This window comes from Hypanus sabinus, chromosome 1 (genome assembly GCF_030144855.1).
Source record: "Hypanus sabinus isolate sHypSab1 chromosome 1, sHypSab1.hap1, whole genome shotgun sequence".
Lineage (NCBI taxonomy): Eukaryota > Metazoa > Chordata > Chondrichthyes > Myliobatiformes > Dasyatidae > Hypanus > Hypanus sabinus.
Window position 1 is genome coordinate 170,691,148 of NC_082706.1, and position 16,983 is coordinate 170,708,130.

Genomic DNA, 16,983 nt, shown 5'->3' on the forward strand with positions numbered 1-16,983 from the left:
AAATCATTGACATACATCGTAAAAAGCAGCAGTCCCAACACCGACCCCTGTGGAATTCCACTGGTAACCAGTATCCAGCCAGAATAGGATCCCTTTATTCACACTCTCTGTTTTCTGCCAACCAGCCAATGCTCCACCCACGCTAGTAACTTCCCTGTAATTCCACGTCTCTTATCTTGCTGAGCAGGCTCATGTGCAGCATCTTGTCAAACGCCTTCTGAAAATCCAAGTACACCATGTCTACTGCATCTCCTTTGTCTACCCTGCTTATAATTTACTCAAAGAATTGCAGTAGGTTTGTCAGGCAGAATTTTCCTTTCAGGAAACCATGCTGGCTTTGGCCTATCTTGTCATGTCCCTCCAGGTACTCTGTAATCTCATCCCTAACAATCAATTTCAACAACTTCCTAACCACTGATGTCAGGCTAACAGGTCTATAGTTTCCTTTCTGCTGCCTCCCACCCTTCTTAAATAGTGGAGTAACATTGGCAATTTTCCAGTCATCCAGTACAATGCCAGAATTTATCAATTCTTGAAAGATCATCGTTAATGTCTCCGCAATCTCTCCAGCTACTTCCTTCAGAACCCGAGGGTGCATTCCATCAGATCCTGGAGATTTATCCACCCTCAGATCATTAAGCTTCCTGAGCACCTTTTCAGTCATAATTTTCACTGCAGATTCGTCACTTCCCTGACACTCTTGAATGTCCAGTATACTGCAGACATCTTCCATTGTGAAGACTGATGCAAAATACACATTCAGTTCCTCTGCCATCTCTGCATCTCTCATTACCATATCTCCAGCGTCATTTTGTATTGGTCCTATATCTACCCTCAAATCTCTTTTACCCTCTATATACTTAAAAAAACTTTTAGTATCTTCTTTGATATTAGTCGCCAGCTTAGTTACAATTCATTTTTTCCTTCCAAATGACCTTCTTAGTTTCCTCTGCAAGTTTTTAAAAGCTCCCTAATCCTCTATCTTCCCACAAGCTCTGGCTTCCTTGTATGCTCTCCCTTTTGCTTTTACTTAGGCTCTGACTTCACTTGTCAGCCATGGTAGTATCCTTCTTCCCTTTGAAAATTTCTTCTTATTTGGAATATACAGTCGGCCCTCCTTATCCGCGGATTCTGTGTGTTCTCTCTCCAGCACTCATTGCTTGAGCATGTACAGACTTTTTTCTTGTCATTATTCCCTAAACAATACAGTATAACAACGATTTACATAGCATTCACATTGTATTAGGTACTATAAGTAATCTAGATATGACTTAAAAGTACAGGCAGTCCCCAGGTTATGAATGAGTTCCATTCCTGAGTCCGTCTTTAAGTCGGATTTGAAGTCGGAACAGGTACATCCGGTATTATTTAGTATCAGTTAGTCAAACGTATTTCTTAGTATATAGTACATATTTTACCTTTCTGTGCATATAAAACACTTAAGAAACATACGTATTTCAATAATTTAACCACTGCGTTATTTAGTAATCATTGTAGCTTTCATCGGGGCAGGGCCTTTCACATGCTCCATTAAAATTGTTCCGATCATTGACCGACTGTAGCCTAACATTTTTCCAATGACTGATGGCGTTTCACCTCTTTCCGATCGCTTTATTACTTCCACCTTATTTTCAATCGCGATCGTGATTATTTCCGTTGTTACGGACTCAGCCAACAATAAATTTATGAGCTAGGCAAGGGTTTTTATAACAAATAACACCTTTATTAAACACTGAAAACAAACCCCCCAAAAGTAAACAAATTACTAACGTAACCAGAAATCAGCTGCTGTGCGGCAGCTTAAACAGTTCTTAAAGCACTGAAGCTTAAACAGTTCTTAAAGCGATGTTGCAAAAACAGTTCTTAAGAGTAGTATTGCCAAAAGTTCAAAATGCTCATAGTCCATTTAAGGGAAAGACTTTTTAAGACAATTTAAATTCTCTTTCACGTCATGTTGTTTCGGTTCCCAAATCGAACTTTTTCACACGAAGAATTTACGAAACGAAACAGCTTAAAGGCACAGACCTTTCCTTTACAACATTGCCCTCAATCCTTTCTGCTATCTCGCAGGGATTAACATGAGAACAGTCAACGAATTCCTTCCGAATGAGGATCAAACAAGGTCAAACCTGTTTCACCGCCAAAATCGATTCTCCTCGATCTTTTATCTCCCAAACTCCGATCTTCACTCTCCCCTGATTCTCAACTAGCAGTATTGTAAAGAAACTGCTGGCAATGACCTTTTAAACTTTAGGCATTAGATAAAACTTCATCTTTCAACTAAAATGCATCATCACATTAAATCACGTAGTGGCATGAAGTCAACATGGCAAATCCAGCCACGAACTGCCCCTCCTCACAGGGAGGGGTCCTCCTTTTATACCCTTTTAAAAAAAAACCTGTCACATGACCTCCACTGGTGGGAAAATGACGTCAGTCCACCATCACAAGACCATTACCTCAAGTCCAGTATAGCTTCAACCCCAGTCACGTGACAAGGGTACCACTGTCACGTGCAACGAGTACGTAACATCGTGAACAGAAACGCTGCAGATTCAGAGCTGTGCCGCCAGGTCCTAATGTCCACCACACGGAGACATGTTAAATAAAGACCGGGGTTCCGCTGTGTCCTAAAGACCATTGTACTGATACATGTTAAATAAGGGACTTAAGCATCTGCGAATTTTGGTATCTGCGGGGGGTCCCGCGGATTAGGAGGGCCAACTGTATCTGTCTTGCACTTCTTTCAATTTTCACAGAAACTCCAGACATTGGTGCTCTGCTGTCCTTCCTGTAAATGTTCCTTTCCAGTCAGCTTCGGCCAGTTCCCCTCTCATGCCATTGTAATTTCTTCTATTCCATTGAAATACCGACGCATTGGATTTTATTTTCTCCCTCTCAAATTTCAATGTGAACTTGATCATATTTTGATCACTGTTCGCTAAGGGTTTCTTAACCTTAAGCTCTCTTGTCACCTCCAGATCATTGCACAACACCCAATCCACCACAGCCAATCCCCTAGTGAGCTCAACAACAAGCAGTTCTAAAAAGCCATCCCTTAGGCATTATACAAATTCTCTCTCCTGAGGTCCAGCACTGACCTAGTTTTTCCAATCCACTTCCATGATAAAATCCCCAACGATTATCATGACATTGCCCTTCTGACATGCCTTTTCTATCTCCTGCTGTAATTTGTAATCCACATCCCGGCTGTTGTTTGGAGGCCTGTATACAACTGCCATTAGGGTCCTTTTACCCTTGCCATTTCTTAACTCAACCCATAGAGACTCCACACCTTCCAATTTTATGTCATCTCTTTCCAATATTATTTCTTGTGCACAGAGCCACACCACCCCCTCTACCTACTACTTGCTAATCTGTAGCTGAATTTCAAGACTGTATGTTTTATTTCTTATACTGCGTGCATTCAAATATAACACTTCTGGTCCAGTATTTGTTAGTTTCTGATTTATCTGCACCACGCCTCTGTTACCCTGTAGCTCATGCCACTGGCTTTGATTAAGCCTCATCTCCTGCTTGTTCTTTCTATAATCTCTATTGGATGTTATCTTTGATTTATGTCTGTTTTTTCTCCTCTTCAGCCCTATCACTCCGGTTCCCAATCCCCTGCAAATTAGTTTAAACCCTCCCTAACAGCTCTATTAAATGTGCCCGGTAGAATATTGGACCCCTTTGGGTTCAGATGTAACCCATCCTTTTAGTACTGGTCGTACCTCCCCCAGAAAAGGCCCCAATGATCCAGGAATCTGAATCCCTGTCCCCTACACCAGTCTCTCAGCCACACATTAATACACCTGATCATGCTATTCTTGTACTCGCTAGCACGTGGCACAGGCAGCAATTCTGAGATTACTACCCTGGAGATCCTGCCTTTCAGCTTCCTATCTAACTCCCTGAATTGTCTCTTCAAGACCTCCTCTCTTTTTCTACCTATGTCATTGGTACCTACTTGTACCAAGAATTCTGGCTGTACACACCTTCTCATTGATTGTTATATCATTACAGTTCAAATGCTTTGGCCTTAACAGCACGAAACATAGACAATTAATCTGATATAGTAGAGGATTGAAAAGTGTAAAGTCAGCAGTCACTGGGGATAAAACACATTAAGACCGAATACAGTGTGTCACACAGTAGGAAGACCATTCATGCCCATGGCTGTCATTAAACTAGTTCTTGTTAAATTAAAGGTCAGCCAATTTTATTGTTTAATTATCATTTTATCCTTTCTCCCTTTGCTGAGTATAGTGTCTTATGAAAACTAGAAATATATATAGTTATACAGAACCTTATAATGTGATTGAAATATCAGCTCTTTGCAGAATGAATTGTATAAATAGCTGTTGTACAATTTTATAGCTATATACAACTCCCCTTCCTCCACATCTGTACCTTATGCCATTTCACTATCTAACTTGGCCTTGGTTGAAACTAGACTGTTTGACATAAAGGCCAACTTTGTGCACTTGTGCCTATTTTTTATATTTATCTTTAAAGTCTGTACACAAATGCAAATTCTGGTACTTTATTAGTTTTTGGGAAAAGAATAGTGAATTGAAGCAAATAAAGACTAGGTCTGCCAACTATACGTGACCATAAATGGCCTCACACCTATTGAAATACTGGACTGTTTTCTTCACTTAATTTTTAAATCTCTCATGGATTTCCTATAGTACCGGTTATAAGTTGCAAATTTGCAGTTTTATATTTTGATTTTTACTTCTTCTCATCAGAGTTAAGAGAGGCGGGACTGCGCAGGTGTGTGACGTCGGGCAATGAAGCTGGGAAGATTTAAAAAGGACACAGCCTTATGTAGCGGGCAGTGGAGTGAGCCCGGAACAGAGTGAAGGCTTAAGGGCTTTGGCTCAACGGGCTTAGGTGGAAACAGGTGAGGCAAGGTAGTCTTAGGTTTCAGTTTTCCCTGTCATTTGAGGAAAGGGGGCAGTGTGAGTGTGAGGGCAACTTGTTGTTCTCGGTGTCTCCTAGCCTCCCAGACGTCCACATCTGAGCCAGGTGCGCCTATCTTCAGCTCCTAAGGGACCGTGTTAGGGAACTGGAGCTGCAGCTCGATGACCTTCGTCTGGTCAGGGAGAGTGAGGAGTTGATAGAGAGGAGTTACAGGCAGGTGGTCACACCAGGGCCACAGGAGGCAGATAGGTAGGTCATGGTTAGGAGGGAGAAGGGGAAGAGTCAGGTACTAGTGAGTACCCCAGTGGCTGTACCCCTTGACAATAAGTACTCCTGTTTGAGTGCTGTTGGGGGGGACAGCCTACCTGGGGCAAGCAACAGTGGCCATGCCTCCGGCCCAGAGTCCGGCCCTGTAGCTCAGAAGGGTCGGGAAAGGAAGAGGAAGGCAGTATTACTAGGGGACTCGATAGTTAGGGGGTCAGATGGGCAATTCTGTGGACGCAATCAGGAGACCGGGATGTTTCTGATCGCGTCCAAGATATCCTAAAGTGGGAGGGTGAGGATCCAGAGGTTGTGGTACATATAGGTACCAATGACATAGGTAGGAAAAGGGAAGAGGTCCTGAAAGGAGAATATAGGGCGTTAGGAAGGAAGTTGAGAAGAAGGACCACGAAGGTAGTAATCTCAGGATTACTGCCTGTGCCACGCGACATTGAGAGTAGGAATGGAATGAGGTGGAGGATAAATGCGTGGCTGAGAGATTGGAGTGGGGGCAGGGATTCAGGTTTCTGGGCTATTGGGACCTCTTTTGGGGTAGGTTGACTTGTACAAAAAGGACTTGTTACACTTGAATCCTAGGGGGACCAATATCCTGGCAAGGAGATTTGTTAAGGCTACTGGGGAGACTTTAAACTAGAATGGTTGGGCGGTGGGAATAAATTTGAAGAGACTAGGGGAGAGGAGGTTAATTCACAAATAGAGAAAGCTAGTAGACAGTGTGTGAGGGAGGATAAGCAGGTGATAGAGAAGGGGAGCGCTCAGACTGAAGATGTAGGGGAGAAGGAAGAAACAGATAATAAAGTTGTTTGCATCGTTAGGGATAAACAGAGAGGAAAAGGTGGAGAATAGATATAATGCTTAAAATGCATCTATTTTAATGCTACGTGCATTGTAAGAAAGGTGGATGAGCTTAGGGCATGGATTGATACCTGGAAATATGATGTTGTAACTAGTAGTGAAACATGGTTGCAGGAGGGGTGTGATTGACAACTAAGTATTCCTGAATTTTGTTGCTTCAGGTGTAATAGAATCGGAGGGGCAAAAGGGGAGGTGCTGCATTGCTTGTCCGAGAAAATATTACAGCGGTGCTCTGGCAGGATAGATTAGAGCATTCGTCTAGGGAGGCTATTTGGGTGGAATTGAGGAATGGGAAAGGTGTAGTAACACTTATGGGGATGTATTATATACCACCTAATGGGGAGCGAGAATTGGAGGAGCAAATTTGTAAGGAGATAGCAGATATTTGTAGTAAGCACAAGGTTGTGATTGTGGGAGATTTTAATCTTCCACACATAGACTGGGAAGCCCATTCTGTCAAAAGGGTGGATGGTTTGGAGTTTGTAAAATGTGGGCAGGGTAGTTTTTTGCAGCAATACATAGAGGTACCAACTAGAGAAGGGGCAGTGTTGGATCTCCTGTTAGGGAATAAGATAGGTCAGGTGATGGAAGTATGTGTTGGGGAGCAGTTAGGGTCCAGTGATCACAATGCCATTAGTTTCAATATAATTATGGAGAAGGATAGGTCTGGGCCCAGGGTTGAGATTTTTGATTGGAGAAAAGCTAACTTTGAGGAGATGCGCAAGGATTTAGAAGGAGTGGATTGTAACAATTTGTTTTATGGAAAGGATGTAATAGAGAAATGGAGGTAATTTAAAGGTGAAATTTTGAGGGTACAGAATCTTTATGTTCCTGTGAGGTTGAAAGGAAAGGTTAAAAGTTTGAGATTCATGGTTTTCAAGGGATATTGAAAACTTGGTTCGGAAAAAGAGAGAGATCTACAATAAATATAGGCAACACGGAGTAAATGAGGTGCTCGAGGAATACAAAGAATGTAAAAAGAATCTTAAGAAAGAAATTAGAAAAGCTAAAAGAAGATGAGGTTGCTTTGGCAAGTAAGGTGAAAATAAATCAAAAGGGTTTCTACAGTTATATTAATAGCAAAAGGATAGTGAGAGATAAAATTTGTCCCTTAGAGAATCAGAGTGAACAGCTATGTGTGGAGCCAAAAGAGATGGAGGAGATTTTGAACAATTTCTTTTCATCGGTATTCATTAAGGAGAAGGATATTGAATTGAGTAAGGTAAGGGAAACAAGTTATGGAAACTACAATGATTAAAGAAGAAGTAGTACTGGTGCTTTTAAAGAATATAAAAGTAGATAAGTCTTCGGGTCCTGACTGGATATTCCGTAGGACCTTGAGGGAAGTTAGTGTAGAAATAGCAGGGGCTCTGACAGAAATATTTCAAATGTCATTAGAAACGGGGATAGTGCCAGAGGATTGGCGTATTGCTCATGTGGTTCCATTGTTTAAAAAGGGTTCTAAGAGTAAGCCTAGCAATCAGTGGTGGGTAAATTAATGGAAAGTATTCTTAGAGATGGTATATATAATTATCTGGGCAGACAGGGTCTGATTAGGAACAGTCAACATAGGTTTGTGCATGGAAGGTCATGCTTGACAAATCTTATTGAATTTTTTGAAGAGGTTACTAGGAAAGTTGACGAGGGTAAAGCAGTGAACGTTGTCTATATGGACTTCAGTAAAGCCTTTGACAAGGTTCACACGGAAGGTTAGTTAGGAAGGTTCAATCATTAGGTATTAATATTGAAGTAGTAAAATGGATTCAACAGTGGCTGGATGGAGGATGCCAGAGCGTAGTGGTGGATAACTGTTTTTCAGGTTGGAGGCCAGTGACTAGTGGTGTGCCTCAGGGATCTGTACTGGGTCCAATGTTGTTTGTCAAATACATTAGTGATCTGGATGACGGGGTGGTAAATTGGATTAGTAAGTCTGCAGATGATACTAAGATAGGTGGAGTTGTGGATAATGAAGTAGGTTTTCAAAGCTTGCAGAGATTTAGGCCAGTTAGAAGAGTAGGCTGAAAGATGGCAGATGAAGTTTAATGCTTATAAGTGTGAGGTGCTACATTTTGGTAGGAATAATCAAAATAGGACATACTTGGCATTGAGGAATGCAGTAGAACAGAGTGATCTAGGAATAATGGTGCATAGTTCCCTGACGGTGGAACCTCATGTGGATAGGGTGGTGAAGAAAGCTTTTGGTATGTTCGCCTTTATAAATCAGAGCATTGAGTATAGGAGTTGGGATGTAATGTTAAAATTGTACGAGGCATTGTTGAGGCCAAATTTAGAGTATTGTGTGCAGTTCTGGTCACCAAATTATAGGAAAGATGTCAACAATATAGAGAGAGTACAGAGGAGATTTACTAGAATGTTAGCTGGGTTTCAGCACCTAAGTTACAGGGAAAGGTTGAACAAGTTAGGTCTTTATTCTTTGCAGCGTAGAAGGTTGAGGGGGGACTTGATAGAGGTATTTAAAATTATGAGGGGGATAGATAGAGTTGACGTGGTTAGGCTTTTTCCATTCAGAGTAGGGGAGATTCAAACAAGAGGACATGAGTTGAGAGTTAGGGGGCAAAAGTTTAGGGGTAACTCAAGGGGGAACTTCTTTACTCAGAGAGTGGTAGCTGTGTGGAATGAGCTTCCAGTAGAAGTGGTAGAGGCAGGTTCAATTCTGTCATTTAAAGAAACATTGGATAGGTATATGGACAGGAAAGGAATGGAGGGTTATGGGCTGAGTGCAGGTAGGTGGGACTAGGTGAGTGCAAGCATTTGGCATGGACTAAAAGGGCCAAGATTGCCTGTTTTCGTGTTGTAATTGTTATGTTGTTATACATGCATTGGTGTAATATTCTGTAAGCTGTAGAGCTGTGTATAGTTTCTCTGGGAAAAAAAAATTATGGAAAATATAAGATATTTTCTGACACCCTTGTACAGAACAATAATTCCCTATCTTCCCTTCATTATGCCACATGGAATTTACAAAAAAAAATCACTGTCAAATCAGTATTATCCACATACTGTTTTTCTGTTCTGTCATCCTGTCACTAGTTTCTGCTGTTCCTCAACTGTTTGGTCCAAAACTGCTATCCTGTAAGGCAGGTGGTAGGCATATTGTATGAAGTGTAGTTGTTCCCATCCTACAATAGAACAATGTCAAGTTATTCACATGAGATAATACCCTTAGTTATAGAAAGAAAATTATTGACATTTAATATAGCTTTCTACAGCTTTGCTTTGATAATAAAACTGACCATGCGAAAATACAAGCTTCTAAAATCCTGCAGTACTCTTGTTTATTTTTCAAGGTTCCTGTTGCCTACAAGGCTCTGTATTGCACATTGGCATCCAGCCACTTCACTTGTATTACTTCAATAAAACCAGACAGGCAGATAGGCCCACTAACGTCATGGGTGTGTTTAGGCTACTCGAAACAGCTGTGGAAGAGCAGCATCATCCATGCCATGATCTTATTGAATGTCAGTGCGAGCTCGAGGGGCCAAATAGCCTATCCTGCTCCCTCATGTGTTTCAATCGGCTTCCAGATCTGCGAGTTACTTTTTGTCAGGGGAGGGGAGCTAGAAATGACTCAAAGCTGGAACGATAAAGGTGAATCCAGGCATACTAGGGAAACAGCAAGAACCTGCCTGTGCCATAGGGTCAGTAAGTACAGTATTTTTATGGACTCAGATGCACTCGCCTGCAAGTGAGGAGGAGTTTCTGTAGGCTCAAACATTAGCTATGCCATCTGTTAAAGGACACTTGCAACTATGGTGCCTTTACCTCCTTCTGGGATAGTTCAGGAGTAAATGTTGGCCACTAAGCTGTAAAACAGATGATTAATGTATTGATGAACATGACCAGCATTTTCATCTCTTCTCTGACTAAATAACAGTTGCATCGGTATGTCAAAACTGATTGCATGTTCTGATGAAATTTTAAATTTGAATATGTCCATCACAAGAAGCTTTTTCACCAATCCTTTTGTTTCCAAGCTCTTGCGGATACTTTACCAGTAAATTTTTAAAAGCTTCTTAAAGACGTTTGGGAAAAGTTCAGAATCAGTTTTAATATCATTGGCTTATGTCAATGAAACATCAAATGAAATTTGATGTTTTGCGGCAGTAAACCTCAAAAATTAGCATATTCAAAGTATTAATGTGTTTGTGTGGCAATCCATTTTTCAGATGAGATCACATACTAAAATAGCTGTCACTCTGTCAACACCTGCAATTTTCCATCAGTTACTCTGCCTTGCGTGTGCAGTGAGGCTTGGAAATGTGAGACAAGCACAGGATACTGTTGTCTTAGTTTTGATCACTGACAATATTGTCAGCTGCTCTTCGAGCCTGCAATATTTTAGAAAGGATACATGTTAAAGAGGTGGTTCACTTTCAACTCGAGTGCATGAGAAAGGGAGCCCGAGAGAGGATATGGAGAATAAAAGTCCTTTGATTAGTCAGATCTCTATTGTCCATTGTCACCCATATTCAGCAACATCCAGGGTTAAATCCTTGAGGAAAAAGTGGTGCCAGTAATTTCTAACTATCTTCAATTTCATGTCTATTCTCTTGCACTCTCTACAATTGTTCTAAGTTTCCAGTTGAAGCTTGAATGTGTGCCTTCCCCCTCCCCAAACAGCATGGGAAAGAGCAATGAGAGAGTATAGTTTACAGCTCACAGCTCTCACGCACTTCGCTAGAAGAAAGGAAAGGGTTGACTGTTTTCTAGATGGAGAGACAATACATAAAACTGAGACGCAAAGGGACTTGGGAGTCCTTGTACCGGATCCCCTAAAGGTTAATTTGAAGGATGAGTCTGTGGTGAGGAAGGCATGTGCAATGTTAGCATTCATTTCAAGAAGACTAGAGTATAAAAGCAAGGAGGTAACGTTGAGACTTTATAAAGCACGGATGAGGCCGCACTTGGAGTATTGTGAGCAGTTTTGGGCTCCTTATCTTAGAAAGGATGTGCTGAAACTGGAGAGGGTTCAAAGGAGGTTCACAAAAATGATTCCTGGATTGAATGGCTTGTCACATGACAAGCGTTTGGTGGCTCTGGGCCTGTATTCACTAGAATTGAGAAGAATGAGGGGTGACCTCATTGAAACCTATTGAATGGTGAATGGCCTTGATAGAGTGGATGTGGAGAGGATGTTTCCTGTGGTGGAGAGTCTAAGATCAGAGGACACAGCCTCAGAATAGAGGGGCATCCTTTTAAAACAGAGATAAGGAGAAATTTATTTTGCACGAGTGTGGTGAATTTGTGGAATTCACTGCCACCGTATTTAAGTATATTTAAGGTGAAGGTTGATGGATTCATGATTGGTCAGGGCATGAAGGGATATGGGGAGAAGGCAAGAGATTGGGGCTGAGAGGAAAATTGGATCAGCCATGATGAAATGGCGGAGCAAACCCGATGGGCCAAATGGCCTAATTCTGCTTCTATGTCTTATGCTATTATTGTCTCTCCTACCAAGCACTGTCATGGAGAGAATATGTCAAAGAAAGGCACTTAAAGGAATAACTTTTTCACCCACTTTGTATTAGCACTCTGCCTCCTTTAAAAACATCAAATAGCCCTGTGCCAATTTCTGTTTCCACACCTGTTTAAATTAATTTTGATAATTAATTAAAAATGCTGATAATAATGAGCAAATAAGACAATGGACTGACTGGTGGTGTAGTGGCAGCAACACCGGACTTCAAGGCAGGTGGTCCTGAGTTCAAACCCAGCTGGATCCAAACCTAGGCAGCAGCAGTATCTGTGCAGAAGGAAGTCCTGGCAATCTACTTCCGTATCTTATCATGAAAACTCTATGGACCCTATGGTCCATGAGGTCATGAAGAGGCGGATTTGACTTAATGACTAAACTAATATCTATAGGTCGAGAAACAGAGCTTAACTTTTCAGGTTAATAACCTCTCGTCAGCATTGTTTCATCAATGTTCTGTACTTTTCTTATGGCTATCACTATTTTATGACAATTATCATTTTTGTACCATAAAATATTTGAAATAAAAGGGAAACATTTCTAATTTTTGTCATTTTGCCAATCTATCTTTAATGAACACTACCTCACTTTTTAAAAAATATATGATTTCTGTTTTTGTACTGTTTTTAATCTATTTAATATACATAGTATACACATACTGTAATTTATTTATTTGTTTTTGTTTTGCTTTTTTCTTGCTGCTGCTAAGTTAACAAATTTCACAACACGTGCTGGTGATAATAAACCTAATTCTGATTCTGATTCTGATCAACTCTGGGAAACAAGATTCGAGTGGATTCCTGTGATTTTACAGCTATCCTCCTCTCCCATTCTCTTTTAATATGATACAGACACATATAAGATATGTAAAATTCAGCTGCTGATTTTAATATGTCTAATTTGTACCATTATTTTAATATTCCCCTTATCTCACTCCTCAGATATTTACATACTATATATCTTGGTATCAGAAGTCGCCGAAGTGGAGAACTTGATCGTTGGCGCTTTTACTGGAAAATGGTGTACGAATATGCAGATGTAAGTATGTTACATCTGCTGGCAACGTTTTTGGAAAGTGCTCCACAGCTTGTGCTGCAGTTGTGCATTGTGATTCAGAGCCATCGCTTAGAAGCACTTCAAGGTAAGAAATTATCTATTTACAGAAGATGTGATTATTTATTCCCATATCCATGGTATATAAAATTATGTTGTAATAGCAACCCAGAAACATGCCTTCTGTGTTTCACCGATATTAATCTGACATCCCTACCTTTTTACTTTTTTTTTAATTCCACTTTGCTTCAACCACTTTATTAACCCATTTTTAAATACACCAGAGCTGTTACCCCTTAAATGGGGCAGACATCTTCCTTCTGTTAGTAAGTGGGGTGGAGTTCCTCCTCACTCTTGTTAAAAGTTATAGAAACAAGATTAGAGTAAACTTCTTTTTACACTTCCAGTTGTGTAGCTAATACTCACCATGCATTCAATAATTCTGCAGGCAAAACATCTTGTGGTTTACAAATCTATCATCGAGGAACTTTTAGTCTTATATTCATGTTTGCCAGGAGAAGAGTGATAATAGTTTAGCTACCTTAGAATGCTTGAATATTAGGTGTCCTCTGAAATACCACTGACTTACGTAGAAAATCCTGGCCATGTCTGATTGTATTCTATTGCTTGCCAAAATAAATCCTTTTCACACAGTCCATTATGTGTATCTGAGCAGAAATAATTTATTTTACAAGTGATCAAGAATATTATCCTTGTTTTATTATTGCACACAAAACATCAGCCTGAGGCCACCAAAATTATTTTTAGACACAAAGCAATCCTTTCACCTCCCATCTCCATTGGCGGCTTAGCAATGAAATTCATTACCAGCTGTGTCCATCTGCCCCTCACCTTGCCCTGTCACTAATCCATCAGACTCCCCTCTGAGGATATTCTCAGCACTGCATTCTGCAAAACTGAAAACGAACTAGATTTGGAGTTTATTTCAGATAATGACATAGGCTTAAAATTCTTCACTTGTATCATAGGGAAAGTCTTCCTTTGTGTTACAAAATCAAAACCCCATTCTTTGTAGGACTGTTTTACAGTGCCACAACGCATAGCAAAATTCTAACCCCCATCCATTAATTCAGCACATCTGCAGCTGTACAAATCAGCCAGTATCTCCTGTTCTTTGTGCTGTTTCTGTATTGTGTCTGCAGTGTGCTGCTAGTGGTGATGTAATCTTTTGGAAGAAGCTGAGCAGCTAAAAATAGGACATTACCACCACATTACATCTTCAAGTGCCAAGCTCAGCTCTGAAGCAAGTGCTTGGTTTTGATCCAGTCCAATCAAACCAATGAAGCTGGGGTCAACTCTGATGTTTAACCTAGATCTGCAGTCTACTTTGTGATGTAGATAATTGTTTTGTCAATCCTGAGGGTTTATAAATATTGATGATAGTGGCAAATACCTGGTTCCTGCACTTGAAAGGCTCCTAATAGCAGTTTAAATTCAATGGTGACTCATTTCAAATGATAAATCAGAAACTACTAGCTTAAAGGTTGAAGGAGAAACTAAAATGGGGCAGATACTTTATTATCATAGGTGTTCAGGTGCAGTTTTCATAAAGCTGAAGTGATTGCTCTTTCAAAAAGCATCAATAATTTTTCAGGCTCATTAATATTGAGGACAGTTTTCCTGTGGTTGAATGTAATTCCAGAATTTTTTCCATATTCTGTACTTTATGATAACTGATCCATTCCCTATTTGTGCACCAGGGCTATACAGCAGACATTTCAAAATGTTCACTTTTAAGATAAAGAAAAGCAGGTAGGTAATACATAAATAGTCCCACTCACCATTTGTTTGAGTTACTTTTAACTAAGCCATTTAAGACAGAAGTAATTTCTTTTAACAGGTAGATATTCTAGAAGGTAAATAAAACCTTACAAAATGTTTTGAACAAGTTTTAATCACCCAAAATGTCAGAGAGAGTGCTGTTCTTGTGACACTTCAGGTGATTAAAATGAAATCTGACCTGGGTCTTAGAGTTTAATTTTGCTCTTCCCAGCAGATCATAAGGACTTTGGGTGAAGTGAGTAATGTTTATTCTGTGATCCAAAAGGGACTACAGCTGAGTGCAATTGACTAGATGACTCTTTTCCTTCCTGACACCTTTGCAGATTCACATTTATCCCGAGTAGCTAGTCCAGAATCATAAGCATTCAACTATTTTACCTGTTACCCTATGCAATTTTTAAGCTGGCTCTGAAATTCCATCCTTCATTCTGCTATATTTATCCCAGTGAAAAGAGGTTGTGCCCCTCTAGAGAGCTGTTCATTTTAGAATGTCGTGCCTCAGTATATTTGCAAATCCATCACCGAGTCTCCTGCCACTATTACCTCACATTCTGGAAGAGTTCCCAGCATCGCCTCACGCTCTTCCCAGTCAAGCTGCTGCACCATCCTTCCATTCACTGAACTGTGATTTACACACAAGATAAATACGCAAAGCTAACCACAGTACAAAAATTTCCAGAGTCCACACCCTCTTCGGTGGCCCACTGCAATGTTCCTGCCATGCATATCAGGAGCTTTGTTTCCAAGCGGTGGCAAAGTTATCAATTTTTAGGGCATCAGCTGCCCAGGCAGACAAGATTCAATAGATGTAGTTTTGTAGCATTCCTCTAAGTGTACTTGGTCCCTGGTGAGGAATTATGTTTTCAACATTAGCTCTTCATTAAATGATTTACATTGAATATTTACTGAAGGGAAAGCTGACCACAGATGTCCCATTAATGCAAAACAGTAGATATTTTCAATTATATGCCCATTGTAATTGAAGAAAAAATCATTGACCAGAGCAACACACACAGAGTGCTGAAGGAACTCAACAAGTCAGCAGCATCCATGGAAGGAAATAGACAATCAACATTTTGGGTTGAGACCCCTCATCAGGACTAGAAAGGGAGGGTAAAGAAACCAAAATAAAAAGGTTCGGGTAGGGGAAGCAATACAAACCAGAAGGTGATAGGTGAAACCATGTGAGGTGAAGTAAGAAGTTGGGAGGCAATAGGTGGAAGGGGTAAAGTGCTGAAGAAGAAGAAATTTGATAGGAGAGGACAGTTAACCATGGAAGAAAGGGAAGAAGGAGGGGCACCAGAGAGAGGTGATTGGCAGGTGAGGAGAAGAAAGGGGTGAGAGGAGTACCAGAATGGAGAACGATAAAGAAGCAAGGAGGAGGGTGGAGAAATTACCAGAAGTTAGAGAAATCTAAGTACACACCCTCAGGTTGGAGGTTAACCAGATGGAATATGAAGTGTTACTCCTCCAGTCTGAGTGTGTCTTCATCCTGGCAGCATGAGTTGCTCAAGATTTCCAAAATTTTCAGAATCTCTTGTGTTAATAGGCTTTTAGGAGAACCAAGGTATTGTTTGGATCAATAACTACTGATCCCAAAGAAAAAATCTATTATAATAAAGTAATGCCTCAGCCTGGATTCCTCTGCTTTTTGAAGCTCCTTGTCTACAGCCTTCACCTTTATGAAAGGTGCATCTTACAGATTGGAAATTATATGAGTATGCAAAGGGCAAGTGTTGAGCAGAGTCAATTATTGGTGTCAACTGGAATGAACTCTCTCAGAAAAAAGTATTAGCAAATTATTTATATACTATCAGCAAACTATTTGAAGATGAAGGTCCTTGCAGCTGAGGTCAATGAGTCATTACCTGATTCAAAGTATATACACTTCCCAGCATATGAAACTGAATAATAGTTGGTGCAGGCCGATTATTTTTCAATCCCACTCTGAAAAACGGGGCCACAAAAACAAGTTGGAATGGGCTGACTTTTGGATTTCCTACCTACAGAGTTGCAAAGAAAGTCATTGCATTCATTTAAAACAGGATGAATAGATTTCTGAATTTTATGGGGCTTGCTAGAAAAAGGCACTGGGTGTGGAGAATCAGCCACGAAGTTGAAGATTGATGGAGAAGACTCAAAGGGCCTGTTGACCCCTTCTTGATCTTATTTCTTGCGTTCTGGTGATCTGTGTTAGACACTGTCAGACAGGAGGTGTTGAATGAGTGTAGCATGTTGCCATTTAATCACCAGTTCTTCTTGAAATGGCATAAAAATCTCAAACTTGCTAATGATTTAGGATGGCAGAATGAAATGAGCTTGAACAGTTTCAATCTAAATTGCAACCACAAAACTGCTATTGATTTTGCTCATGAGTAATCTGACTTAAAGTCTCAATTTAATTCCCTATTGTGTGAATTGGAATTGCCATTCTAATAAATTTAAGAATGGTTCTCTTTGGAATTCAATGTCTCTCATATTGGCTTTTCATTCAGGAATAGTAGTAGGGATTTTACAATTGGCAATGCTTGGCAAGTTCAGCTTTAAAGAAATATGAGCTGTAAGTG

General features: G+C 40.3%; 1 protein-coding gene across 2 annotated transcripts in view; it reads left to right on the plus strand.

The window, feature by feature from the left end:
* Window positions 1-16,983, plus strand: part of xkr4 (XK related 4) — a 299,780-nt gene that overhangs the window by 223,532 nt on the left and 59,265 nt on the right. For both annotated transcript variants that reach the window (XM_059981095.1, XM_059981104.1), the window contains exon 2: window positions 12,502-12,701. In XM_059981095.1, the coding sequence (XP_059837078.1) occupies window positions 12,502-12,701 (200 nt within the window). The remainder of the gene's footprint in view (window positions 1-12,501; window positions 12,702-16,983) is intronic.